The sequence below is a fragment of the Onychomys torridus genome, chromosome 2, assembly GCF_903995425.1.
Source record: "Onychomys torridus chromosome 2, mOncTor1.1, whole genome shotgun sequence".
NCBI lineage: Eukaryota > Metazoa > Chordata > Mammalia > Rodentia > Cricetidae > Onychomys > Onychomys torridus.
Window position 1 is genome coordinate 38,031,735 of NC_050444.1, and position 22,961 is coordinate 38,054,695.

The 22,961-nt window shown below is 39.5% G+C and overlaps 1 protein-coding gene across 1 annotated transcript in view; it reads right to left on the minus strand.

Annotated features, from left to right (window-relative positions):
- Nucleotides 1-22,961, minus strand: part of Prex2 (phosphatidylinositol-3,4,5-trisphosphate dependent Rac exchange factor 2) — a 297,248-nt gene that overhangs the window by 143,274 nt on the left and 131,013 nt on the right. Inside the window, exons 19-23 of the mRNA XM_036177419.1 lie at nt 19,682-19,767; nt 13,541-13,677; nt 10,943-11,060; nt 5,722-5,906; nt 3,884-4,045 (exon numbers count right to left, since the gene is read on the minus strand). Coding sequence (XP_036033312.1) covers nt 3,884-4,045; nt 5,722-5,906; nt 10,943-11,060; nt 13,541-13,677; nt 19,682-19,767 — 688 coding nt within the window. The remainder of the gene's footprint in view (nt 1-3,883; nt 4,046-5,721; nt 5,907-10,942; nt 11,061-13,540; nt 13,678-19,681; nt 19,768-22,961) is intronic.

Consider the following 22,961-nt stretch of genomic DNA (forward strand, 5'->3'; position numbering starts at 1 on the left):
CACAGTCTGTAATTCAGTGATAGGATTTTTATCATCTGTGATCATTGCCCACAAAGCTGGCCATGTCTACATTAAAATGTCACAGGACCCGAGTTACTTCTACATAAATGCAGAATACTCTAGAGTTTTCTCCAATCCTGCCTTGCCCACGGTCAGGACAAATCTCTCTCACCCGCCAGTCCCACAGCCACTTAGACCCAACCAAGTAAACACACAGAGTCTTATATTGCTTACAAACTATATGGCCACAACAGGCTTCTTATTATCTAGTTCTTCTATCTTAAATTAACCTATATCTATTGATCTGTAAGTTGCCATATGGCTTGTGACTTACCGGTATCTTAACATCTTCTCATGGTGGCAGCTGGTAGCGTCTCCCTGACTCAGCCTTCCACTTTCCAGAATTCTCCTCTCTCTTGTCCCACCTATACTTTCTGCCTAGCTACTGGCCAATCAGTGTTTTATTTATTAACCAATCAGAGCAACACATTTAACATACAGAATATCCCACAGCAGACTACCTTAAATTCACCAATATGATAGGTCTGGGAATCTTCGCCACTTTGGCAGTACATGCTTCTGAGCCCACTCACACCCCTTACCTTATTATACACTTATTATATTTTAGTAAAGAAGTGACAGAACCTTGACCTTCCATAAACAAGCCATCATATGCATGCATGTTGCTCCCCAGACATCTTTCACCTCATGGGCTTTTAACCATCCCAGGTCACCACCAACTTGTCTCTAGGCAGGTTGTAAAGACCAGCAACATTTCCACTCTGACTCTCATCCAAGGACACATTATATTACTGACTTACTACACACAGAACAATCACTGGGAAAACCTGATTTCATTCCTTTCCTACTCTGACTGCAACTAACTCAATCTTCCCTGCTAATTCAGGCAATAACCCATCTTCTCAGTGCTATACTACCTGAATGGCATTTCTCCTCCCTGTCACTCTGACATGCTTGGTGGTGGTGGCGGGGATGGTGGTGGTTCAAACAGGGCTCACTATGAAGTCCTGGCTAGCCTGGAACTCACTATAGAGGCCTCAAACTCATGGAGATTGACCTGCCTCTACCTCCCGAGTGCTGAGATTAAAGAGGTGCAGAAGCATACCCTGCCTGACATGTCCTTTTAGTGTAGGAGCTACCATTGTTGACTATTCAAGACCAGTGATTTGTCCTTTACAGAAATCCTATTGTTCTTACAGTCAGAACCACACTGTTAGTACATAAGCTGTTTAAGAAAACACAACATCAAATGTAAGTAAGCAAACGAGATCCACTGCTGGAATGAAAATTGTCAAACGTCAAATGCCAGTACTGTTATCTGCTATGCGCCACAAGTTCCCTGACAGCTCAGAACTTTAGATAATGTATCAGTGAAACACAGAATGTGTATCTCACTATTTGGTAAGATAGTTTAAGAATACATAGAGAGCTGGAGCGATGGCTCAGATGTTAATAGATCTTATTGCTTTCCAAGAGGACCAAAGTTCAGTTCCTAGCACCCACATCAGTGGCTCATAACCCTCTGTAACTTGAACTCTGGGGAACCCAATGACCTCTTCTGGTTTCTGCAGGCATCCACACACTGTGGCATATGCACACATGTACACACACACACACACACACACACACACACACACACACCAAATAAATAAATAAACAAAGAAATAATAGAAATAATTCTGTAAGCTACTGCACACATTGTCTGATTCCTATAATAGATAGCCATAAACTCTAGAGTGCTACAGAGCTCTAGATAGCACCTCATACAAACAAGTGTGTGATGCCAGGTTGTTTAATTATCTTGGTAGGACTTCTAGCCGGTAAAAATGGCATGACTACTCTTACGGCATACATTTTGATCTTTCTTTTCAATTAGATGCTAAGTGTAAGAGGACAGGAATCCTTAAGTAACGTTTCCTCATGCCTCTGTTACCAACATGTAAGACCATGCTACATTTCTCTTTTCTTCCCAGCCCATTTTAAAAATTTGCTTTCATTTTATTACGGAACATAGAGCCAATGGCCTATGTACTGAAAGTATCTGCTGTACAAAATAATCCGTTCAGTTTCACTCATTTTTTGCAGTAGTCTACTTACGATCACTACCTGTGATACTTCTTGGTGTTTCCACTACAATACCTGGTGACAACTAGTCAAAATGAAGAGAGTAAGTAGCCTTGAGTACCCAGCCTCAACTGCTACGTCGACAGTGTAACTTCTGTATCTATTACTCAGGGAACACAGCAGAAGAGAGAGAGGAAAGATTCTACAAGCTAGAGGAGCAGGAAGTCTGCTGCTAGACAGTGTGTTCATGACAGGGATACTTACCCTCATGAAAGCTCGACAATATGTTTGCTTAGCCAATGTGGATGGGAGAACATTCACAAGGCCATAACCCTTGATGAAGTGCTACAGTCAATCAATGGTTGCATACAGAGGGAGAAAGAATGTTCTTCAAGGGTAAGTTCCCTGATAGATTATCCAAACCTGAAATACCAGGCCTAAACACATACATACAAGCAATACTAAATGGACTCATTAGGTGCACATGCATGCGTGCAAGCACGTGCACACGCGTGCACACACACACACAGAAGGAGAGGTTATAAATTTGAGATGGAGCAGGGAAAGCATGTGGGGGAAGATTGAGGGGTGGAAATGATGTAAATATAATACTCAAGTATGAATTCTGAAAAAAATGTTTTTAAAATGGTATGAAAGATTTTCTTAAGAAAAATGAACCTAAGAAAGGCTACTATGCTGGCTGGTTTTATGTCAGCTTGATGCAAGCTAAAGACATCTGAGAGGAGGGAGCCTCAACTGAGAGACTGCCCCTATAATACGCAGCTGTAGGGCAAACTGTAGGGCATTTATTTAATGACTGATGGAGGAGGACCTAGGCCATTGTGGGTGATGCCAACCCTGGTTTGGTGGTCCTGGGTTCTATAAGAAAGCAGGCTGAGCAAGCCATGTGAAGCAAGTCAATAAGCAGCACCCCACTGTGGTCTCTGCATCAGTCCCTGCCTCCAGGTTCCTGTTCTGTTTGAGTTCCTGTCCTACCTTCCTTCCATGATGAGCAGCTAAATAAACCCTTTCCTCCCCAAGGTGCTTTTGGTTATGGTGTTCTATCACAGCAATAAGTAACCTTAAGTAGGACATGCATGTGTATATATCACAGAGATTTTGGTAAGTATAAAATAAATCATTTCCCTTTTAATTTAGGCTACTACAAAGCAGAAGGCCAGAAATGGCATTCAATTTCTCCAATTTCAGCAACTACATAAGATCTTGGGATCTATTTCATATGACCCTTTTCTGTGTGTATGTGTGTTCTCCTTTTCTTATTGTTTTTATTGGAAATAGATATTTTATACATTATATTCTGATTGCAGTTTCTTCTCTGAACACCTCCCAGATCCCCGATTCCCCATCCACCCAAATCCGTACCCTTTCTTTCTCTCTTTCATTAGACTACAAACAAACATCCAAAAAAAAAAAAAAAAGAAAAGAAAAAGAAAAGAATTTAAAAATAAAATAAAAACAAACAAACCAGAATATGAAACCAACAAACTACCAGGTTAAAAAGCACAGGAAACACATATAGACACAGTTCATACACACAGAAATCCCATAAAAATGCACTAAACAACAATATATGTGCAAAAGACCTTCAAGGGAGAAATATCTACTTAGTCTCAAGCATCTTGTTATAGCAACAGAAAACTGACCAAGAAAATTATATGAAAGTTATGTCAATAAATGAGTACATAATACAAATTTAAAGAAGATATCAGAAAGTGATGTAAATATGGCTCCAACGATAACTTCAATATCAGCATCAAGTAAAATTGAGGCTATTTACCTTTCTGTAACTCGATATTCTGTGGCATACATGTTCAATCCTTTCACTGCACATGGTGCTGAATTTATTCTGAAGCTCTGTGGGTATCACTTCATTCAAAGAGTTAAGGCTGGTGCAGTTTTGTACAAAATGATCATCACTTTTGGCAAGGGCTTCCAAAATCTGTGGCGATTAATATACACAAAAGAAAAATAACGTAACAGCAAACAAGGCGACAGCACTGACACCCTCCTTACCTAGTGGACCAGAAGATGTGTTCAACAACTGTCGGCCGAGAGGCTGAGCAAAGGAAAACTTCTCACAAGGCCTATCGAGGCGCTGGAAATGGTTCTGATAGTGGACCCTCACCTTATGTACTAGGGTTTCTGATTTCATTTTTCATGGATTTTTTTTTGTGCAAGTGTGTGTGTCCCAGTGTGTCTACGCATTCCCAGTGCCTTTTCCTTAACTGTTTTTGGTTTGGTTTTGTTTATTTTGTTGCTTTTCTGGTTTTATTTATTTATTTATCTATTGTAATTATTACTAATGCCTGTTTGTATGTTAATAAGACAGAAAGAAAGGGTGTGGATTTGGATGGGTGGGGAAGCAGAGAGGATCTGGGAGAAGCAAAGGGGAGGGAAAATTTTAATCAAACCATATTGTATGAAAGAAATCAACTTTCAGTATTAAAAAAAGAATGAAAGGGAGTCAGATTAGCCTTTGGGAAAAAGGGGAAAAATGTATTTTAGTAGATTATAATGTGATACCTATTCAGTGTTGGCTGATAAAGTTTCCAGATAAGAGCATCCAAATGATTTTGTTTGGTTGGTCGGTATTTTCGAGACAGGGGGTTCTCTGTGTAGTCCTGGCTGTCCTGGACCTTACTCTGTAGACCAGGCTAGCCTCAAACTCACAGAGATCCACCTGCCTCTGCCTCTGCCTCCTGAGTGCTGGGATTAAAAGCATGTGCCACCACCAGCCAAATGGTGTTTTCAGTGAGAAAATCTTTTGTATACTGCAGTCAAGTTAAGGCTCTATGTATGTCCCCTGCCAGGTGCCATTAGGACCAGGTGGGGATGGACACCTACAAGCCAGCTTGGGGCCACCTGCCTTGGGCCAATAGAAGAAACCATACAGGCCTACTTAAATTTTTAAAATGAATGTTATAAATGTAGCACTTCAACTATACATATTTGAAATAACAATGAAAGTGAGCACATAAAGGTCAAGAAGCTGTATCTCATCTGTCCAAGTTGTAAAATTAAAGTCCTCAGAGGACGATAGAAAAGTAAACTGGAACACTAAAGTCCAGATGTGCAGAGGGCACATCTGGATATACTAGAGGCCCAGGTGATCTCCCTCTTTCACATTATATGCCGTTCCACTCAGATTTAAAGTTCTTTCCTCCTTCTCCACCTTGTTTTCACCAAAGGACCATCTGACATCATTTACAAACAACAATTAAACAGACATCTATGGGTCGATTTACAAACTGGTTCCTAAGTTTCCCAACATTTTGGCACTTGTAGAATTCTTAAATTTCTTGTATTTCATGACATGAAGCACTCCTAATAATATACATTTGAAAAGCTATCACGAAAATTATCTGAAACTTATTCTTTGACCCAAATAAGGAATATAGCAATGTTAAAAGTCAGCTAAGCCTTGCCTGGGCAGGAGTCTCACACAACTCAACACTAAGTTCCTAGGATCAATAAAAGGAAGCTGGTACATAATGACGAATGTGGAGAGTTGAAAGAGGTAACCGCTGTAACATGCACAGCCATTCTGTATAACAAAGAGGAGACAGTTTGGGTGTCTAATTGAGAAGATTCTCACAGTCACAGGGTCACTCTTACCTTGGCAGTCAGGCTGAAGAAGCCTTTGGGCTCCACCATCTTCTCCACAACGTTGCACTTGGTGCCTGCTGTGCTGTCATATTCATAGACAACCCCGTACTCGAGGTGGACGTTGTCCACGGTCAGACTCACATGCTCCTTCTTGCCGTCGATAATGGCCATGGTGTTGAACTTGTCGATGACCTCTGCAATACAATTTTGGTATAGCTAATTCATGTTTTTTTCCTCCTCATCAAGTAATTTTGAATCTCTGGGGGTTTTTTTATTATTATTTTTATTTTATTGTTGACACAGGATCTTACTATGCAGCTTTGGCTCACCCAGAACTTACTATGTAGGCCCAGTTTGGCCTTGAACTCAAAAAAGATCTGCCTGGATCTGCCTCCCAAGTGCTAGGAGTAAAGACATACACCACTATGCCCAGAGAATCTTTTAATATTTTTAAGAGTTCTTTAAAGACTATCTAAGTTAGACATGCTAAGTGGAAAATCTATTCTTGCTAATGCTTTAAAAAACAAAATATTTCTAAGAAAAGCCGATATTTGACAGATTCAAATCTTGACATTTTAATCTATCTAATCTGATCGATATATCACTTTGATCAGTGGACCACATACATTCTGATTTAAATCAATGTAAACAGAATAGAGGCAATGGCGCCTTTTTTCATTCAAAGTATATGTGAGTATCTGGAGAGAAGGCTCAGCAGCTAAGAGAACTATCTGCTCCTGCAGAGGCCCTAGGTACAGTTCCTAGCATCTACATGCTGGCTCATAACCATCTGTGGATTAGGTACCCTCTTCTGGCATGTACTTGGTGCACATACATACACATGCAGTCGAACACTCATACACACACAATAACAAATAAGGAAGTCTTTTTAGAATGTGTGCATGAATCAAAGTCAGATATTCTAAAATAGCCTCAAACATGGTGTGAAAATGTACTCAAATGATTAAATAAATAAATAAATAAATAAGCACAAAGCAGGTCATATTTCAGAGGCAGGAAGGGGATACAAGAACCATTTTTGTTTCCAGATGCTTGAAGTTTCTCAAACCACACCTTGGAGAGAAAATTCACTGAGAAAGTCTATCAATGTTCATGAGACTAAAATTTCCATCTAGAAATTTCAACTAGAGTTTAGCCTACATTCAGAAAGCTGAGGGGTAAATACCTAAAATCTCATAGAAGAAACTGTTGTGTGGCCTAATAGTAAACAGTGAGTGAGAGAAAATAAAATATTTATAATTCTAAAGTCCTACAGGAGAAATGAATACATATATATGATATATATAAAAATATGTATACATATTTATATACTCATGTTTTTATATTTATTAAATATAAATATAAATTTAAATGTATATATGTAAAACTTTTATTTATAACACCAAAGTCCTATAACAGAAAAGAATATATCTATATGTGTGTTTATATAAAAATGTATATATTCATATGTAAACACATAGACATTTATAAATATATAAATGTCTGCAGTGCACTGAAAGAAAATGGCCCCAAAAGGGAGTGCTATTAGGAGATATTGCCTTGTTGGAGAATGTGTGTCACTGTGGGGGTGGGATTTCCTCAATGTGACAGTCAGTCAACTTCCTGCTGCCTTCTGGTCAAGACATAGGTAGCACCACATCTGCCTAAATGCTGCCATGATCCCCATAACGATGATAATGGACTGAACCTCTGAAATAATAAGCCACCACCTCATTTAAATGTTTTTTTTGTGAGAGTTCCATAGTCATGGTGTCTCTTCACAGCAATTAAAAAAAAAAAGCAAAACCATAACTAAAACAGATTTTGGTACCAGGAGTGGGGCATTGCTGTGATAGGCCTGACCATGTTTCTGTTTGGAGGAATTGGGAGTTTGGTACTTTGGGTTAGGAAAGCAGTGGACTGCTTTAAGCACTGCTTAAGAAGCCAGAGTAGCAGGAGCATGGAATACAGTGGTGCTAAGAGTTATTTGAACTGAGGAGAATTTTGATGTGTTGCCTAGAGATAATTCTCATGATATTTTGGTGAAGAAAGTGACTGCTTTTTGCCCTTGTCTGAATAGTCTGCCTGAAGCTAAAGTGAAGAGATTTGGATTAGTTCAGTTGGCAAATGAAATCTCCAAACAGCTTAGTATAGACTCTGTCATGTGGTTATTAGTGTTAACTTTAATGAAGATACATAATAAAGAAGAGCAAGCTGAGGAAGGAAAAATATTTGAGGAGAAAATGGGCACCAGAAAGCAGAATGGAGCTAAATCTTTTATTTAAAGAGATAAATGGAATAAGAAATGGAATAAAGCTGGAGTGGTGTACTCAGGGCAAGATCCCACTCACCCAGCTAAGTTTCCAACTTGTGGAAAGGGACGAAAGAAAAATTTACAGCCACATGTGGTGGTGCATGCCTTTAACTGCAGCACTGGGAAGGTAGATATAGATATCATATATATAAAGAAAGGTATATGTATTTTTTTCTCTTATAGGACTTTGGTGTTATAAATAAGCATATAAATATACATATACATATATACATAAATATATATCAACTAGGCTATTTACGTTAAAGTAAATAAATATCCCTTTTAGCTTCTAACATCACATAAACTGATTCATCTGATGTTGATATATTCCAAATGGGGAGTAAAAGCCTCAGGATCTAATTCTATTGTGAATAAAAAGTATTATATTTTATTATAACAACTGTTTTATGAGGTTGAGATAGTTCTTACACTACCCATGGGTTGGACAGATCAAGCCAAGCATCCTTCCAGCAATGGAGAGACATTCCCTCATGAACAGTGTAAAGAGAATCACACAACAAGAATAGACAGTTAATCTTTGACCCTTGTTCCCAGTGAAGAAAATCCTTGGAGCTGAGATTTGGGAAGATGGCTCAGTTAATTTAGTGCTTGTCTTGACAGCATGAGGAACCTGAGCCTGATCTCCAGAATCCATGTAAGTATGCTGGGATAGTGGCACACGTTTGTAATCCCAATGCCAGGGAGACAGAAACAGGAGACTGTAGACAGAAGGTTAAAACTAATATATATTTTTTTAAAAAAGCCACATAAAGATGGAAATCACACGAAAAGTCTGGATTATATTGTCTTTGGGCTTTTTAACTGCAGAAAGACATTTGTAAAGGCCAATATATACATTTTAAAGGTATCTTGACTTTATAAAATTTATGTCTAAGGATATGTTGCTTTGGAAAAAAGGTCCTGCTTTTGTTTCCACAGAAAATGAAAACCTATGGATTGCTTCTAGGCTCATATGGTTTGATCTGCCAAGATACCATGAAAAGTCTCTGATGACACATGACAGAGATCATCCAACATCCAAAAACAGCTTCAAGGCAACTGGCTCAGACAATGCAGCCTCACATACTACTCCAGTCAAAACTTGACCATAATTCTTAATTTTCTCAGAATCCCCAAAGTTTCCCAACACCCATAAACAGCAGGAAGTAGTATGAGAAGCTACACTCAAATTTCCAAAATATTGTTTATATGTTTATTTTTATTTAAAGGGGGTTGAGTATAAATGCAATCTCTTTCCAAAACAGAAAAGGGGAAGTACTATCTTTCTGTATGCTGTGAATATGTGTTGCTTTGATTGATTGATAAATAATGCCATTTTGGCCTTGGCAGAGCAGGATGGAGACAGACAGGAAAATCCAAGGGAGATAATGAGAGGAAAAAGGAGAGGTAGGAGAGACACCGTGCTGCCGACCAGGGAGCAGCATGCAATGGCACACAGGTAAAGCTACAGAACAGGTGGCGACATATAGATTAACAGAAATGGGCTGAGTTAAGTTGTAAGAGCTAGCTAGCGAGAAGCCTGAGCCATTAAGCCTTATAGTTTGAAAATAATATAAGCCTCTGTGTGTTTATTTGGGACCAAGCTGTTGCAGGACGTGGGGAAGAGAGGTTCATCCTGACCGTAGGGCCTGGGCAGGACCAGAGAAACCTTCTGTTTACAGGTGAATCCCTAGGTCTCCTTGGACATCCAGCCCATCCAGCTTAGTCAGTAACCTCAAGAACAATTAGAGATCCTATCTCAAAGGAAATTTACAGTATAACAGAAGTTGAATCCAGAGATTCCCACTAATGAACATGTTGGAAGGACACAACAAAAATGTTAAGAGTGGATTCAAGGACTTCTATGGGAAAGTTTTGAAAAAAATATTCAAGATATTTGGCAAGTGCAGGCATAAATACAATAGCCCCAGCTGCTGTAGGTAAAGGAGTCACTGAATACAGACATTTGAAGGACTGCTCCATTGAGAAACAGAAACAGAAACGAGGCTTTTCAAAAGGGGTGTGTGTGTGTGTGTGTATGTGTGTGTGTGTGTGTGTGTGTGTTGTCACAAGCACAGATATTTACCCCCTTCTCTCATTGTCAAGGTGAGAATATAATAAACATTACTTGACTCAGGTTTATATTTAAAGGTGCTACAGAATATCTCAATACTATGACTTCTTGTATGTACATGATTATGTGAAGCAGAGCAAATGGGTACCTGAGTCATTAGACCTGGGGTGGAGGTAGAGAGTCTACATTTCTGCCTAGCTTCCAAGGATGCTTACTATGGTGAGCCCCATAGGAACAGAAATGTGTAAGGGACAATCACCTCCAAGAGAGAAATCCTGAGTTGAATCTACCTTCCTACCCCCCATGACTTAGCTAGCACACTAAACCCTTGATCTAAATGGGCTCAATTTCTTCCCTAAAGAGGGGGTCAAGTAACTAATGAGACTTAGTTTTGATGACTAAATGAGAAAACCTGGGAAAACACTGCAAAAGGAGCCTGTTGCAGAGCACCTGGTGCTCACCTGTAATCCTATCACTTAGGAGGCAAAGGCAGGAAGATCATCACATATTCTGGACCAGACTGGACCATATAGTAAGTGAAACCCTACCTCAAAAACAATCTAGAAGGGGGTTGGGAATTTAGCTCAGTGGTAGAGCACTTGCCTAGCAAGCGCAAGACCCTGGTTCAGTCCTCAGCTCTGGAAAAAAAAAAAAAAATAGACAAAACAAAAAAAATCATCACATGTCAACCACTACCCATTATTACTTGCATGTCTGCAATGACATATAAATTTGGTACTGAGCCACAGACCAAAAATATAAGACCTCAGTACTTGGGAATAGATACAGACACTATGGAAAAGAATAGCATAGGCACATGAGAAGAGAAAAAAGCAACCTACCTTCTACTTTGCAGTCAAAGGCATCCCCTGCCTCATCTCCAGGGGACTTCGAGGGACACTTCTGGAGGTCTTCATGAGCACTTTCAAGACTATCATAAACCCATTGTATGGAATCTTGCTGGAAGGGAAGAAAGGGAGAACTCTCAGAGACACTTTGTGGATGCCAAGATGCATATTAGCTTCGTGACCCTGTTTTAGGAAGAAGCTTGACCATCTAGTTTGTTTATTTTTCTAGCTTAACAGTAATAAAATTTGAAAATGAAATAAAACCTCAGAATAAACAGCCAATGATAATGCTCTGACTGTTTCTAGCTTAAATTATCTTCAGAAGATATACTCTATGCATTTATTCTAAGCATGAATTCTTTGAAATGGGATATAGTTCTCAAATGTCTTATTAAAATGCCTCAAGTATATCTTTAAGTGAGTTATAAATTATACCTTAAAATAAACAAATGCTAATGGGCAATTATTTGCTGCACCAATTATCTATAATTATACACACCATTTTAAGGTCCTAACATTAACTATATTTTAATACATTAATGGTATTATGAATCAAACCAATGTGAAAACTGGAAGACCACCTCTATCATACTGAATTTCCAAGTCACGTAACATCCTTTCATGTAAGACATAATTTATCCTATAGTTTAATTGAAACAGCAGTTCCAATCTTCTTTAGAGAAACAGGGTAGATGAAATGATTTCCAAATAAATGCTTCAAGGGTTACATGGCTTTAAGGTTTATAAATAAGATGATAAATCAAATTGAGCTGAATTACTTAAGTGTAATATAATGTGTAGCATTCAGTTTTCCCTGAATCAGCTCTACAATTGTGTTTAGCTAGTGTGCTGCTATAAGTCACTAAAATAAGATCCAAGGATTGTAGATGTGGTAAAACTCAGGAGTAAGGACATGCTTAACATTCGTGAGGCTCTAGGATCAATCTCTAACAACACACACACACACACACACACACACACACACACACACACACACACACATTGACTTAGTCATTCTTTTATCTTGATGAACCACACCTACAAATCCATGTTTTCTTTTAGGTCCTTCTCACCCTGACCCTGCCTTGGTCCTATGACTCAATTGTCCAAAGGGTTAGTGGCAAGTATCACCTAGGTAGAAGGCTTATGGCAGCGAACACTCCCTCCTGATATGTTGGTACTATATATAAGGAACTGCAAGAGACCTTCTAGACAAGAACTCAGGTGGGCAGCCTGGCACACACATGTGGGTGCTATGAAGATGGGATCCAGATACCCTATCAGGTCCTCGCAGAACAAAGGCACATCAGCAGTTTCAGAAGAACCACCACCCAGTCAAATTCAGAGAAAGACAGTGCTGTCCCAGGTCACCTGGTTTTGGGGTCCTCTGCTACATGGCAATGGGTACCTGACAGTGCATAGTACACAGTGAATTCATTGTTTCTCTTAATGATTTCCTGATCATGACTTCTCCAGGGAAATAGGTAGGGAAAGGGAAAGGGGTAAAACTCAAGTGAATAAGTTTGTTTACTTAGAAAAATCCTAACAGAAGAGGAAGGCTTTATTATTTCTGAAGTGTACAGTTCAACAAGTGCTTACTGAAATGCCATCATTCAGAGTAACCTATGAGTCTGGGCATAATGTCTAAGTTTCATTTCCAATTTGGACCTTAGTAGTAAGTAAAATAAATCAGCTCCTTCCCTATGGAGTCAATGCTTTGCAGAACTTCAGCCCTAGCTTCAGCAAAAGCAGCCATTCATCCTCCTGGTATGGGCACAGTCATATTCTCAAAAGCAAGAGATCTTCATCATACAGAGTAAGGAAAACACACAACCCTCCCCCAATAAAGGGTCCCTCTGCCTCTAGCGGATAACCTGAGACTGCAGTCTACCAAGTCACTGTTCACTCTTTATTCAGATATTAGAATTTGCTTATATTAGGTTCCTGTTTCATCTCTTGATGGCATTTAATGGATCAAAGGACAGTGCTTAAAAATTAAACACTGGCAAGTATGTTCTGGTTTCTTTAAAAGCTAAATCCAGTTGCCTAAATAACTATAACTAAAAATTAACCACTGGCTATATAAAATCCACAGTCTATACTTTTCCATAGAAGATTTGTTATGAAGAGTATATTTATACAAGCTTGATCAGTATATATTTGAAAGTATCTCATGAAAGCATTTCATAGCTATAGATTTAACATTAATAAACTTATCAAAAATAAGGGCTGAGGGAAGAGCTTGGTGGCAGACACTTGTCCAGTATGCATGTGGCCCTGGGTTCAACCCCCAGAAACAATGGGATCTGAAAGTGTGAAAGAGACATAAGGGAGAAAGGAAAGTGTCTCAGAACATGTTTTTAAACAGACAATGATGCTACAAGAATAAAATGAAGTGATAAAATGCAACTATTTAGACATGACCAGTACTACTAAGGTTAACTAATCAGATACAGTAGTCATCATGAGATTCACAGTGCTGTGCTTAAAAATTGGAAGAGAATTGGAAACCTTAAAGCTTTTCATGCTTAATCTAGGCCATCCCCTCAATATTTCACATGAGTTTTCAGTTCAATCTAATCTTATATGTACCTTCATTGGCCGCCTGTATTTCCGACAGGCTGTCACATGTGCGATGACACTGGCATGTGTCTCTTTGCTGACATTGATTCCATTTACTTTGATAATACACTGCCCTGGGTGAAGGCCAGCTGCTGCGGCCACAGTACCTTTAAAGATAAATGGGGAAAACTGTCAAAATCAAATGTCAGCAAAAGGATTCACCTGTATCAGATATAGAACAATGGAAGCGCTTTTAAACATTTAAACATTATATGTTGAAAGCTACCTAAAGTGTTCCAGATGAATCTTGTTCAGATAGCAATGACCTCTCAGTCTTCCTGGTTCTTCACCCATGATCCTGAGTGTAATTAACAAAATATTCCTCTGCCTCCACAAGGATTATTTTCAAGGAATATTGCATAGTGACCTTCACAATGCTAATCAGATGTTTCCCTTTCAAATATCTTAGTCAATCTAACTTTCTAAAATATAGTAAAAAAAAAAAAAAAGTGAAAGATCAGAGGCATAAACTGTATTTACAAAATGTATAAATACTGAAATATTGCTTTTGTTTTTCAAACACCATCAATTTAATGTGCATATAAAAATAAATTCTTTAAAATCCTACATTTTTTCTATATGTACATTGGTATGCATGTTCACGCATGTACACAAGTATGTGAGTATAATTTCACTAGTGTATGTGATCCTGTGTGCATGTACATGTGCAAGTATGTGTGTGTGTGTGTGTGTGTGTCTGTGTGTGTGTGTGTGTGTGTGTGTGTGTGTGTGTGTATGTGTTTGCATGTATAGATAGACCAGAGGTCAACAATGAACATTTCTTAGATTACGTTTCACTTTATTTTTTTGAGATAGGCTTTCCCACCCATCCTGGAGCTACATTATTAGCTAGGCTGGCTATCTAGCAAGCCCCAGGAATCCTGTTTCTGCTTCCCCGATGCTAGGATTATAGGTGTACACTCTGAACTGGCATTTTTATGTGGGTGCTAGAGATTCAAACTCAGGCCCAGCAAGTAGTGCAAGCACATTTCAGCTGACTCATCTCCACTCCTAAAAAGGCAATTCTTAAAGAAAAAACAATTAAAAGTCAATTAGCAATTATGACTGGATGATGAGGCTAAATGAGAGTTCAGGAACCAGAGAATATGTGAACGAAGGCATTAAGCAGTTATCAATTGTCCAGTCACTTTATGTGCACAGGCACACAAATCTGTGCCTATGTAAATATGTAAATAGCATGCAATAACTGGTGACTTAATACTTTCCAACCATTGGTATTAGAGCAAATCAACACCAACAAATACTATTAATGAACTTCACATATCATATATATATATGTGCCCATATTACCATAGCAGAAAAAATTTCCATTGCAAGCAATGCACCAATAAGGTAATCTTAAACAGTTTTTAAACTTAAGAATACACCTTTTTGTCTCTATTCAGTCCCCTCTAAGGTTCAATCGAAGAAACAGTTTTCCTGCACTGAATTGAGTCTCAGGCAAGGAGGGCCATTTCAGCAGAGAGCAAGGCTCTAAGTCAGAAAAATCACCTGACCACCTGGACAAACGAGCAGTTCTGTCTATGTGCAAGCTTAAAGGGTTTTTTTGGGGGTGGGGGTGAGCTAAGAATTTGGTGCAGGGGGGTGCAGATGAGTCAGACTAGGAAAGCCACAGAGCAAACCTCTTCTCCCAGGAGTCCTAGCTGCCTGGAGTGAAGATGCTGGAGTCTGAACTTTATTATACTTAGAGGATGCTGAGGGACACTTGTCTTAGAGCCTGAGTCTGTCAGTGAGGTGAGAAAAGTGTATCTTGGGAATCAAGAGGCAAGTGTGAGAAGGAGAAAAGACTCATCAGAGCAGGAACATGTGAAGAGATGGCTGAATAAAGATAAGGGCCCAGGAGTACAGACAGTGAGCTAGTAAGCACACGTTCTGTAACTCTGGAAGACAGGTGAGCTGATTTGGTGTTGTGTTGCTTCATTTTATTGTTCTTGTTTTGTTTGTTGTTTTGTTTTCTTCGGCTATTCTGAAGAAAGAGCTAAGATGGTCCTTAGACTGATCCAAGGCTGAACTCTAGTGGCCTGGAAGCAGTAGTACTGGCAGAGTGACTGCAGTGACCTTTTCTTGTGGCAGAATTTGTTCGATAATAAACCACCACTGGGGGAAAAATCTGAGAGGAAAGACACAAGAGCCCACCCCTTAGCCCCCACCCTGCCTTCCCCATTCAAGAAACAAAAAGCAGGAACACAGTGGCCATCCACTCAAAAGACAGTGATGAGGACCTCAGCTACACACATTCAGGCTTACAGTGACTGTCCCCAGACATGAGACAAACTTCTGATACAGATTAGTGAAAACAGAAGTGATATGTGATGTCTTGGTATACTTCTGTTCTACAGTATTGAAGGGCTATTGGAAAGGCCTTAAATGTTCATCCAACCACTTTGAAAATCTAAGTAAAAGGTAATTCTTTGAAAGAAAATGTGTTTTTTAATCATACACACATTGATTACTTTGTAATATAAAATTAACTGGTTCTGATAGCAACACCCTTTCAAAATGTTCCTTCTTCTCAAGAGTCGTTTTGATTTGCATTTCTCTGATGACTATGGATGTTGAGCATTTCCTTAAATGTCTTTCAGCCATTTGAGATTCTTCTGTTGAGATTTCTCTGTTTAGCTCTGTAACCCATTTTTTAATTGGATTGTTCAGTATTTTGATGTCTAGTTTCTTGAGTTCATTATATACTTTGGAGATCAGCCCTCTGTCAGATGTGGGGTTGGTAAAGATCTTTTCCCATTCTGTAGGCTGTCTTTTTGTCTTATTGACTGTGTCTTTTGTCCTACAAAAGCTTCTCAGTTTCAAGAGGTCCCATTTACTAATTGTTGCTCTCAGTGTCTGTGCTACTAGTGTTATATTTAAGAATGATCTCATGTACCAATGAATTTGAGTACTTCCTACTTTCTCCTCTATCAAGTTCAGAGTAACTGAATTTATGTTGAGGTCATTGATCCACTTGGACTTGAGTTTTATGCATGGTGACAGATATGGATCTATTTGCAATTTTTTACATGTCGACATCCAGTTATGCCAGCACCATTTGTTGAAGATATTTTCTTTTTTCCATTGTATAGTTTTGGCTTCTAGTCAAAAAACAAGTGATCATATGTGTGTGGATTAATGTCAGGGTCTTTAATTTGATTCCATTGGTCTAAATGTTGGTTTCTATACAAGTACGAAGCTGTTTTTATTACTATAGCTCTATAGTAAAGCTTGAGGTCAGGGATGGTGATGCCTCCAAAACAACTCTGAGATACCACCTTACACATATCAGAATGGCTATGATCAAAAACACTAATGACAGTCTATGTTGGAGAGCATGTGGAGTAAGGAGAACACTCCTCCACTGTTGGTGGGAGTGCAAACTTGTACAACCACTATGGAAATCAGTATGGCAGCTTCTCATAAAATTGGGAATCGATCTACCTCAAAACCTAGCCATAACACTTTTGGGCATATACCCAAGGAATGCTCAATCATACCACAAAGATACATGCTCAACTATGTTCATAGCAGCCAGCATTATTCATAATAGCTAGAACCTGGAAACAACCTAGATGCCTGTCAAGGGAAGAACGGATTAAGAAAATGGGGTATACATACACAATGGAGTACTATTCAGCAGAGAAAAACAAGGACATCATGAAATTTGTAGGCAAATGGATGGAACTAGAAAATATCATCCTGAGTGAGGTAATCCAGACTCAGAAGGACAAACACGGTATGTATTCACTCATAAGTGGATACTAAATATAAAACAAAGGACAATCAGACTGCAACCCACAGAACCAGGGAGGCTACATAGCAGGGGGACCCTAGGATGACTGTGGCTTATAATAAGTTTTGTTTTTACCCAATCACTAGGCAAGCTATAGTGAAACATTTTACTATTAGGATAAGAATTTGTACTGTATCAAGCTGATGAAAGAAAATGCTGGCTGTACTTTCAGGAGGGGAGGCTAAAATATTTTTAGATTACGGATTAGCCTATAGAAAAATGTCTGTCTGCCATAAATCAAACAGTGAAGGGAAAGATGAATAGGAATCTCACTTACAGAACTTAAGTAAAATATAGCTCTCTGAACAGATGAAGATAGGTTTCTTCTGTATCCCAGGATCTAATCAATATTTATATATATATAATTCAGCTATTATTTAGCTTATTGGGAAATTTTGTCATTTTTACTATTTTCTACAGAGAAAATATTTTCTAGTTTTAAATAACATTGGACTTTTGAATTATAACCTGTTTTATGTTCAAGCTATCTGTGTATTATTTCTGCTGTAGTTTTACATAAAATGTTTTTACATTAAAAAAAAAGAACAAATACTATAGAAGGGTATTACATGAACTATATAGGATATATAAATTCATAGAGACAGAAAGATTAGACGTTATCTCAAGATGGAAAAGAAAGGAATATAGAGCAATGATTTCCTAAGTACAGAATCTCTGTTTTGTGTGATGGAAAAGCCCCACAAATGGACAGTAGTATCAGGACATAATGTCATGAATGTAATAAATCAATACAATTAATGTAATTAATGAATATCATAAATATAGTTATTGAATGAATACTATGAATGTAATCAGTGAATACCACAAATGTAATTAACATCATGAGTGTAATTAATGGAATATCATGAGTGTAATTAAAAAAATTTTTTTAATTAAAAAGTTTAAAAAAATGTTCCTGCTTCATGTTTGAGTGATCACATTACGATGTTTGCATTTTTTTGAACTGCAAACTTCCACCTCCCCCCTATTAGATAAATGTGAGACTTCTCAGTGCACAAGGGCCCTTCTGCCTTCATCAGTCAGGCTACTTATTATGTGCAACACTGGGAAATCTATACTCCCTTTACTGGTGTCAAGATAAAATAAAAATACACATCACAAGAGCTTTTTGGATTTTTTTATTTGCCTTTCAAAGAAGTAAAGTAAAATGCACACAGGCTTTTATTCACTACAATTATTTGATTTAGAATGAATTTCATGGTGAGATTTATTACGGACTCAAAGGGAAAAAAATTGAAGGAAATATATAGCAACTGGGTATCAAGCCCACAGGACTCTCTACAAAGCCTGGAAACTCACATTCTTTAATTATTGACCAAAACTCCAACATTTATTTGCTGCTAAGGAAAATATAAATAGATAACCTTAAAAATCATCATTAGTTTAAACTGAAGAATACAAAAAATTATGATTGGGGTTGTCATTCTTTAATCAAATTTGTAACAGCAATAAATATGCTTAAGAATACCAGGGTCCTGGGTTGGGGATTTAGCTCAGTGGTAGAGTGCTTGCCTAGCAAGCGCAAGGCCCTGAGTTCAATCCTCAGCTCAAAAAAAAAAAAAGTAAAAAAAAAAGAATACCAGGGTCCTATTTAATTGTTTAATTATTTATTCATGTGTGTGTGTGTGTGTGTGTGTGTGTGTGTGTGTGTGTGTGTGTGTAAGCCAGAGGTTGATATTAGCCGTCTTTCCTAGACATCTTCACCTCAGTTTTTGAGCCAGGTCTCTCTCTGAACCCAGGATTTGCCTGCCATCTGGCTGTCCTAGACAACCAGCAAGCCCAGGTGACTCTCCAGTCTCTACCTCCCCAGGGTTGGGATTACAGGCACGTGCTGGCACACAAGGGTCTTTTTTACATTTTGTTTTTGATGTGGGTGTTAAAGATCTGAACTCACAACCTCGTGTTTGTAGGGCAAGTGCTTCACCTTCTGAGCCATCTCTAGCCTCTCTTTGGGCTTTCTGAGCAAGGCCTCACTCTAGCCCAAGCTAACCTCAACGTTCCAGCCTTCCTTCTGCCCTGGCTTTCCTGCGGGCAGGTAATGTAGATTTGAGTGATTTGAGTTTTTGAGGTTTTATTTTTTCACAGATGATGTCCAGAATGTCCTTTCATTGAGTTCCTAGAGTGAAAGGAGATGATCCCTAACACTATGATGTCCAGAATGTCCTTTCACTACGTTCCTAGAGTGAGAGGAGATGATCCCTAGCACTACAATGATGGATTCTAAACACATTTCAGTTGGAACAGCCAAAACATGGGAGAGCGCAGTTCCCCATACCAGGGGAATGTCTTACCTCTTCCCACCGCATGTACAACCGACGGGCCAAAGCCTCTGATCTGGAAACCCAGTCCATCCGCAGAATCTGGGATTTTAACTGTCCTAAACGTAACCAGAAAATAAGGTGAGACAACCATAAAAGCCACAAAGGTTCTGACAACAGTCATCGAAACCTGCGCTCCTCTATCAATGCATACATACATCCTGAGATCCTGGGCAAGAATTCAGCCTTGGGACAGACTAACCAACAATACCCACACTGGGACTGGAACATAAGAAAAATTAGGCAGTGGTGGCCACTCCAGCTGAGACAAGGCAAGGCCCTCAACAGGATGTAAATATAATGGTGGGGGTAGACTCCAGATGGGCCAGCCCAGGGCTCCCAAAACAGGATGTAGAGAACAATAGGTGGTAGTGGCCAACTCCAGCTACATTGGCTCAAAGAACTGCAGAGACTTCCTTCCCAGGGAGCACAGGCAGTGCTGCTGACCTTTCCCCTACTGGTCTTTTCAACTTCCTAGGCAATAAATCTCTTATGGATATTCTTGCATCTCATTCATCTTCTTGTATCAGATAAAATTTTGTGCAACAGGGATTTCTGTGGAAGCCCCCCTACCTTCTAGAAACGTTCACTCTGGGGGAAGAAACGGGGGGATAATAGGTAGAAGAAAAACCTAAGCCCCTCTGTTGCTCAGGCTGATCTTTTCTAGAATGCATCCCTTGCTTCCCCACTGGTTCTAACTGGACCATTCATTGCCTCCTCTCTTACTATTGCACAACTGAATTCTCCTATTTCGGGGGCATAAGGAGAGAGACTGCTGCTGAGGTCAAGATCAGAGGAAACTGGAAAACTAGAGAGGGTCTATCAGGAGAATGCCACTGGGTAAGAAACCCTTGGAGATAACACTGGCCCTTCCCCCAACAGGAGGAGCATATAGCGGGAAGGCCACACAGCGTCCACACTGGGCAAATTCTTACATAGATACATCCATGGAAACAACAGGCAATGGGGACAGCACAACTAGCTCTGAGTCCTTATTCTGTGCTTTGTAGCCAGACAAACATGGGTTTGGAGAAGCTCCTTAATTTCTCTGTTGCAAAAAGTGCCATAGAAACAGAGATTATCACTGTCAGAACTTATTTTGTACTATGCTGATGGGGACTAAAGAGCTAACAAGTTCTATCCCAATAGTTTCTGATGTTGGAATAAAAACAAGACCAAAAGCAAGTTAGAGCAGATATTTAGTCCATCTTCCAGGTCCCTGTCAATCTGTCAATCACCAAGGGAAGGCACCGCAAAGGCCGAGGCAGGAACTAAAACAGAGACCAGAGAGCAATGCCATGTATAGGCTTACTTGACGCTTCTGCTCTACCAGCTTCCTTATGCAAGCCAGACCCGCCTGCCCAGGGGTGGTACAACTCACAGAGGGCTGGGCCATCTCCATCAATTAGCAGTCAAGTTCTACATATCACCTCCCAGTAATCCAGAACACTAGGTGATGCCTAATTCCCAGCAGCCTCCCTTGCTGAGTAAGTTCTGCCCATTCTGTGCTATATGAATTTGATTTTCACTCTTCAAAATCATTGTACTTTTTACAAAAAAATTTATACACAACACCATGAAACCCATTTTAAGAGGGGAAAAAAAAACAGAACTCCTCTAATTACATGTGATTAAACTAATAAAAACATGATCTTTGGAGATCTTATGATCTTATGCCTTAAGAGAAAATAAAACATTGGAGCTTGATCAGACGCCCTGTCTCACTCTCATTCTTTGTGTCTCTTGTCCCTCTCATTCACCGGCCCTCCCTTTAGGTCCCCGTTGAGGACCCCGCTGGCCGGGGCACCTTCAATCCCCAAACGAATAAATACACAGAAAAGAGTCTTTTTAAAGATTTTAAAAAAAAATGAATTCTATTGGGAGACATTAAAGATGAAAAATGGAAAATCCTGAGAGAATGAGGATGACATTTCTTCCTACAAGAGCTTTCATTTCAGGAGAGGGGGAGTCCTTCCCACATAAACAAACAAAATAAACTCTTAGTTGAGCAGTTGCTTTGCACAGCCTCTTTCCCCTGGTTTTCAGAGCTGGTCAGGAAGGCATGATGATGGCATGCACTTCAGTGAGAAGGCTTAAGAATAAGTGTGATAGTACCCAGATCCTAGCAAATGCCCAGTAATGAACATTTAAATTATTATCTATCACTATAGCGAAACAGGGAAACAACACAGGCCCTTCCTTCATTGGGCTTGAGGCCATTGTGGCAAGTGGACTGGCCATCTAGAAGGTGGCTGTGTGACTCACAAGTGTTCGGCTGGGCTCTGGAAAAGAAGGGGGCAGATCTGGGAAACCCAAGCTGATGGTTCCCCTCAAATGTTTTCCCACTAGTATAAAACATTTGTTAAATTAAGAAGCTATTTTTTTCCCCTGCAAATAACTTTTGAGGTAGGTGCTGTTGACTGCCCGCCCCAAAAGTGGGCCTTTCTCTCCTGTCCTACAGTCCTGATACAGTTCAGGGTCTGGGACTTGGGGCTCCAGACAAAATGGTCCAGTTTTCTACAAGGTCAAGAAACCCTGTGTTTTGCTTTGTTGTTTGTTTTTTTGATACAGAGTTTCTCTATGTAGCCCTGACTGTCCTAGAACTTTCTCTGTAGTCCAGGCTGGTGGCACAGAGATCTGCCTGCCTCTACCTCCCGAATGCTGGGATTAAAGGCATGCACCACCACTGCCCAGCTAAGGAAGCCTAATTTACTGTTAAACTTGGTTGGTTTAGGAATGTGCACATGAGAAAGAGGATACTTCAAGGCCTCTGGGAAATTTTTCCTCATTCTTAAAAGTAGCAGGCATCTCTGCAACCACCTTTAATCCCAGCAATCAGAGGCAGAGACTCACCAATCTCTGTGAGTTCCAGGTCTGCTTTGTTCACAAAGCAGAATTAGAGCCAGGCAAGGCTATATAGTGAGACTCTGTCAAAAAATAAACAAACAAAGATAGACAAGTGTGTTGTCGTTTGCTCTTTTGCTCTGCCCTCTCTGTTTTAAAGGTAGTCTCTGGCTTTGAACTCCCCATGAAGCCCACATAGGCCTTGAACTGAGGACCCTCCTAATGCTGGGAAACCTCCCATTTCCTACTGGTGCAGATATCTTGGGTCTTTCCTAGGGGAAATAAAAGGTTACTTAAAATCAGAACTAGCTTCAAACCCGGAGAGCCTACCATTCACATTTCTGGCAGGTGGGTCACCCTTTCCCTTCCAGATGGGACCCCAGCTTTGGCTTTCTCAAATGTGAACTCT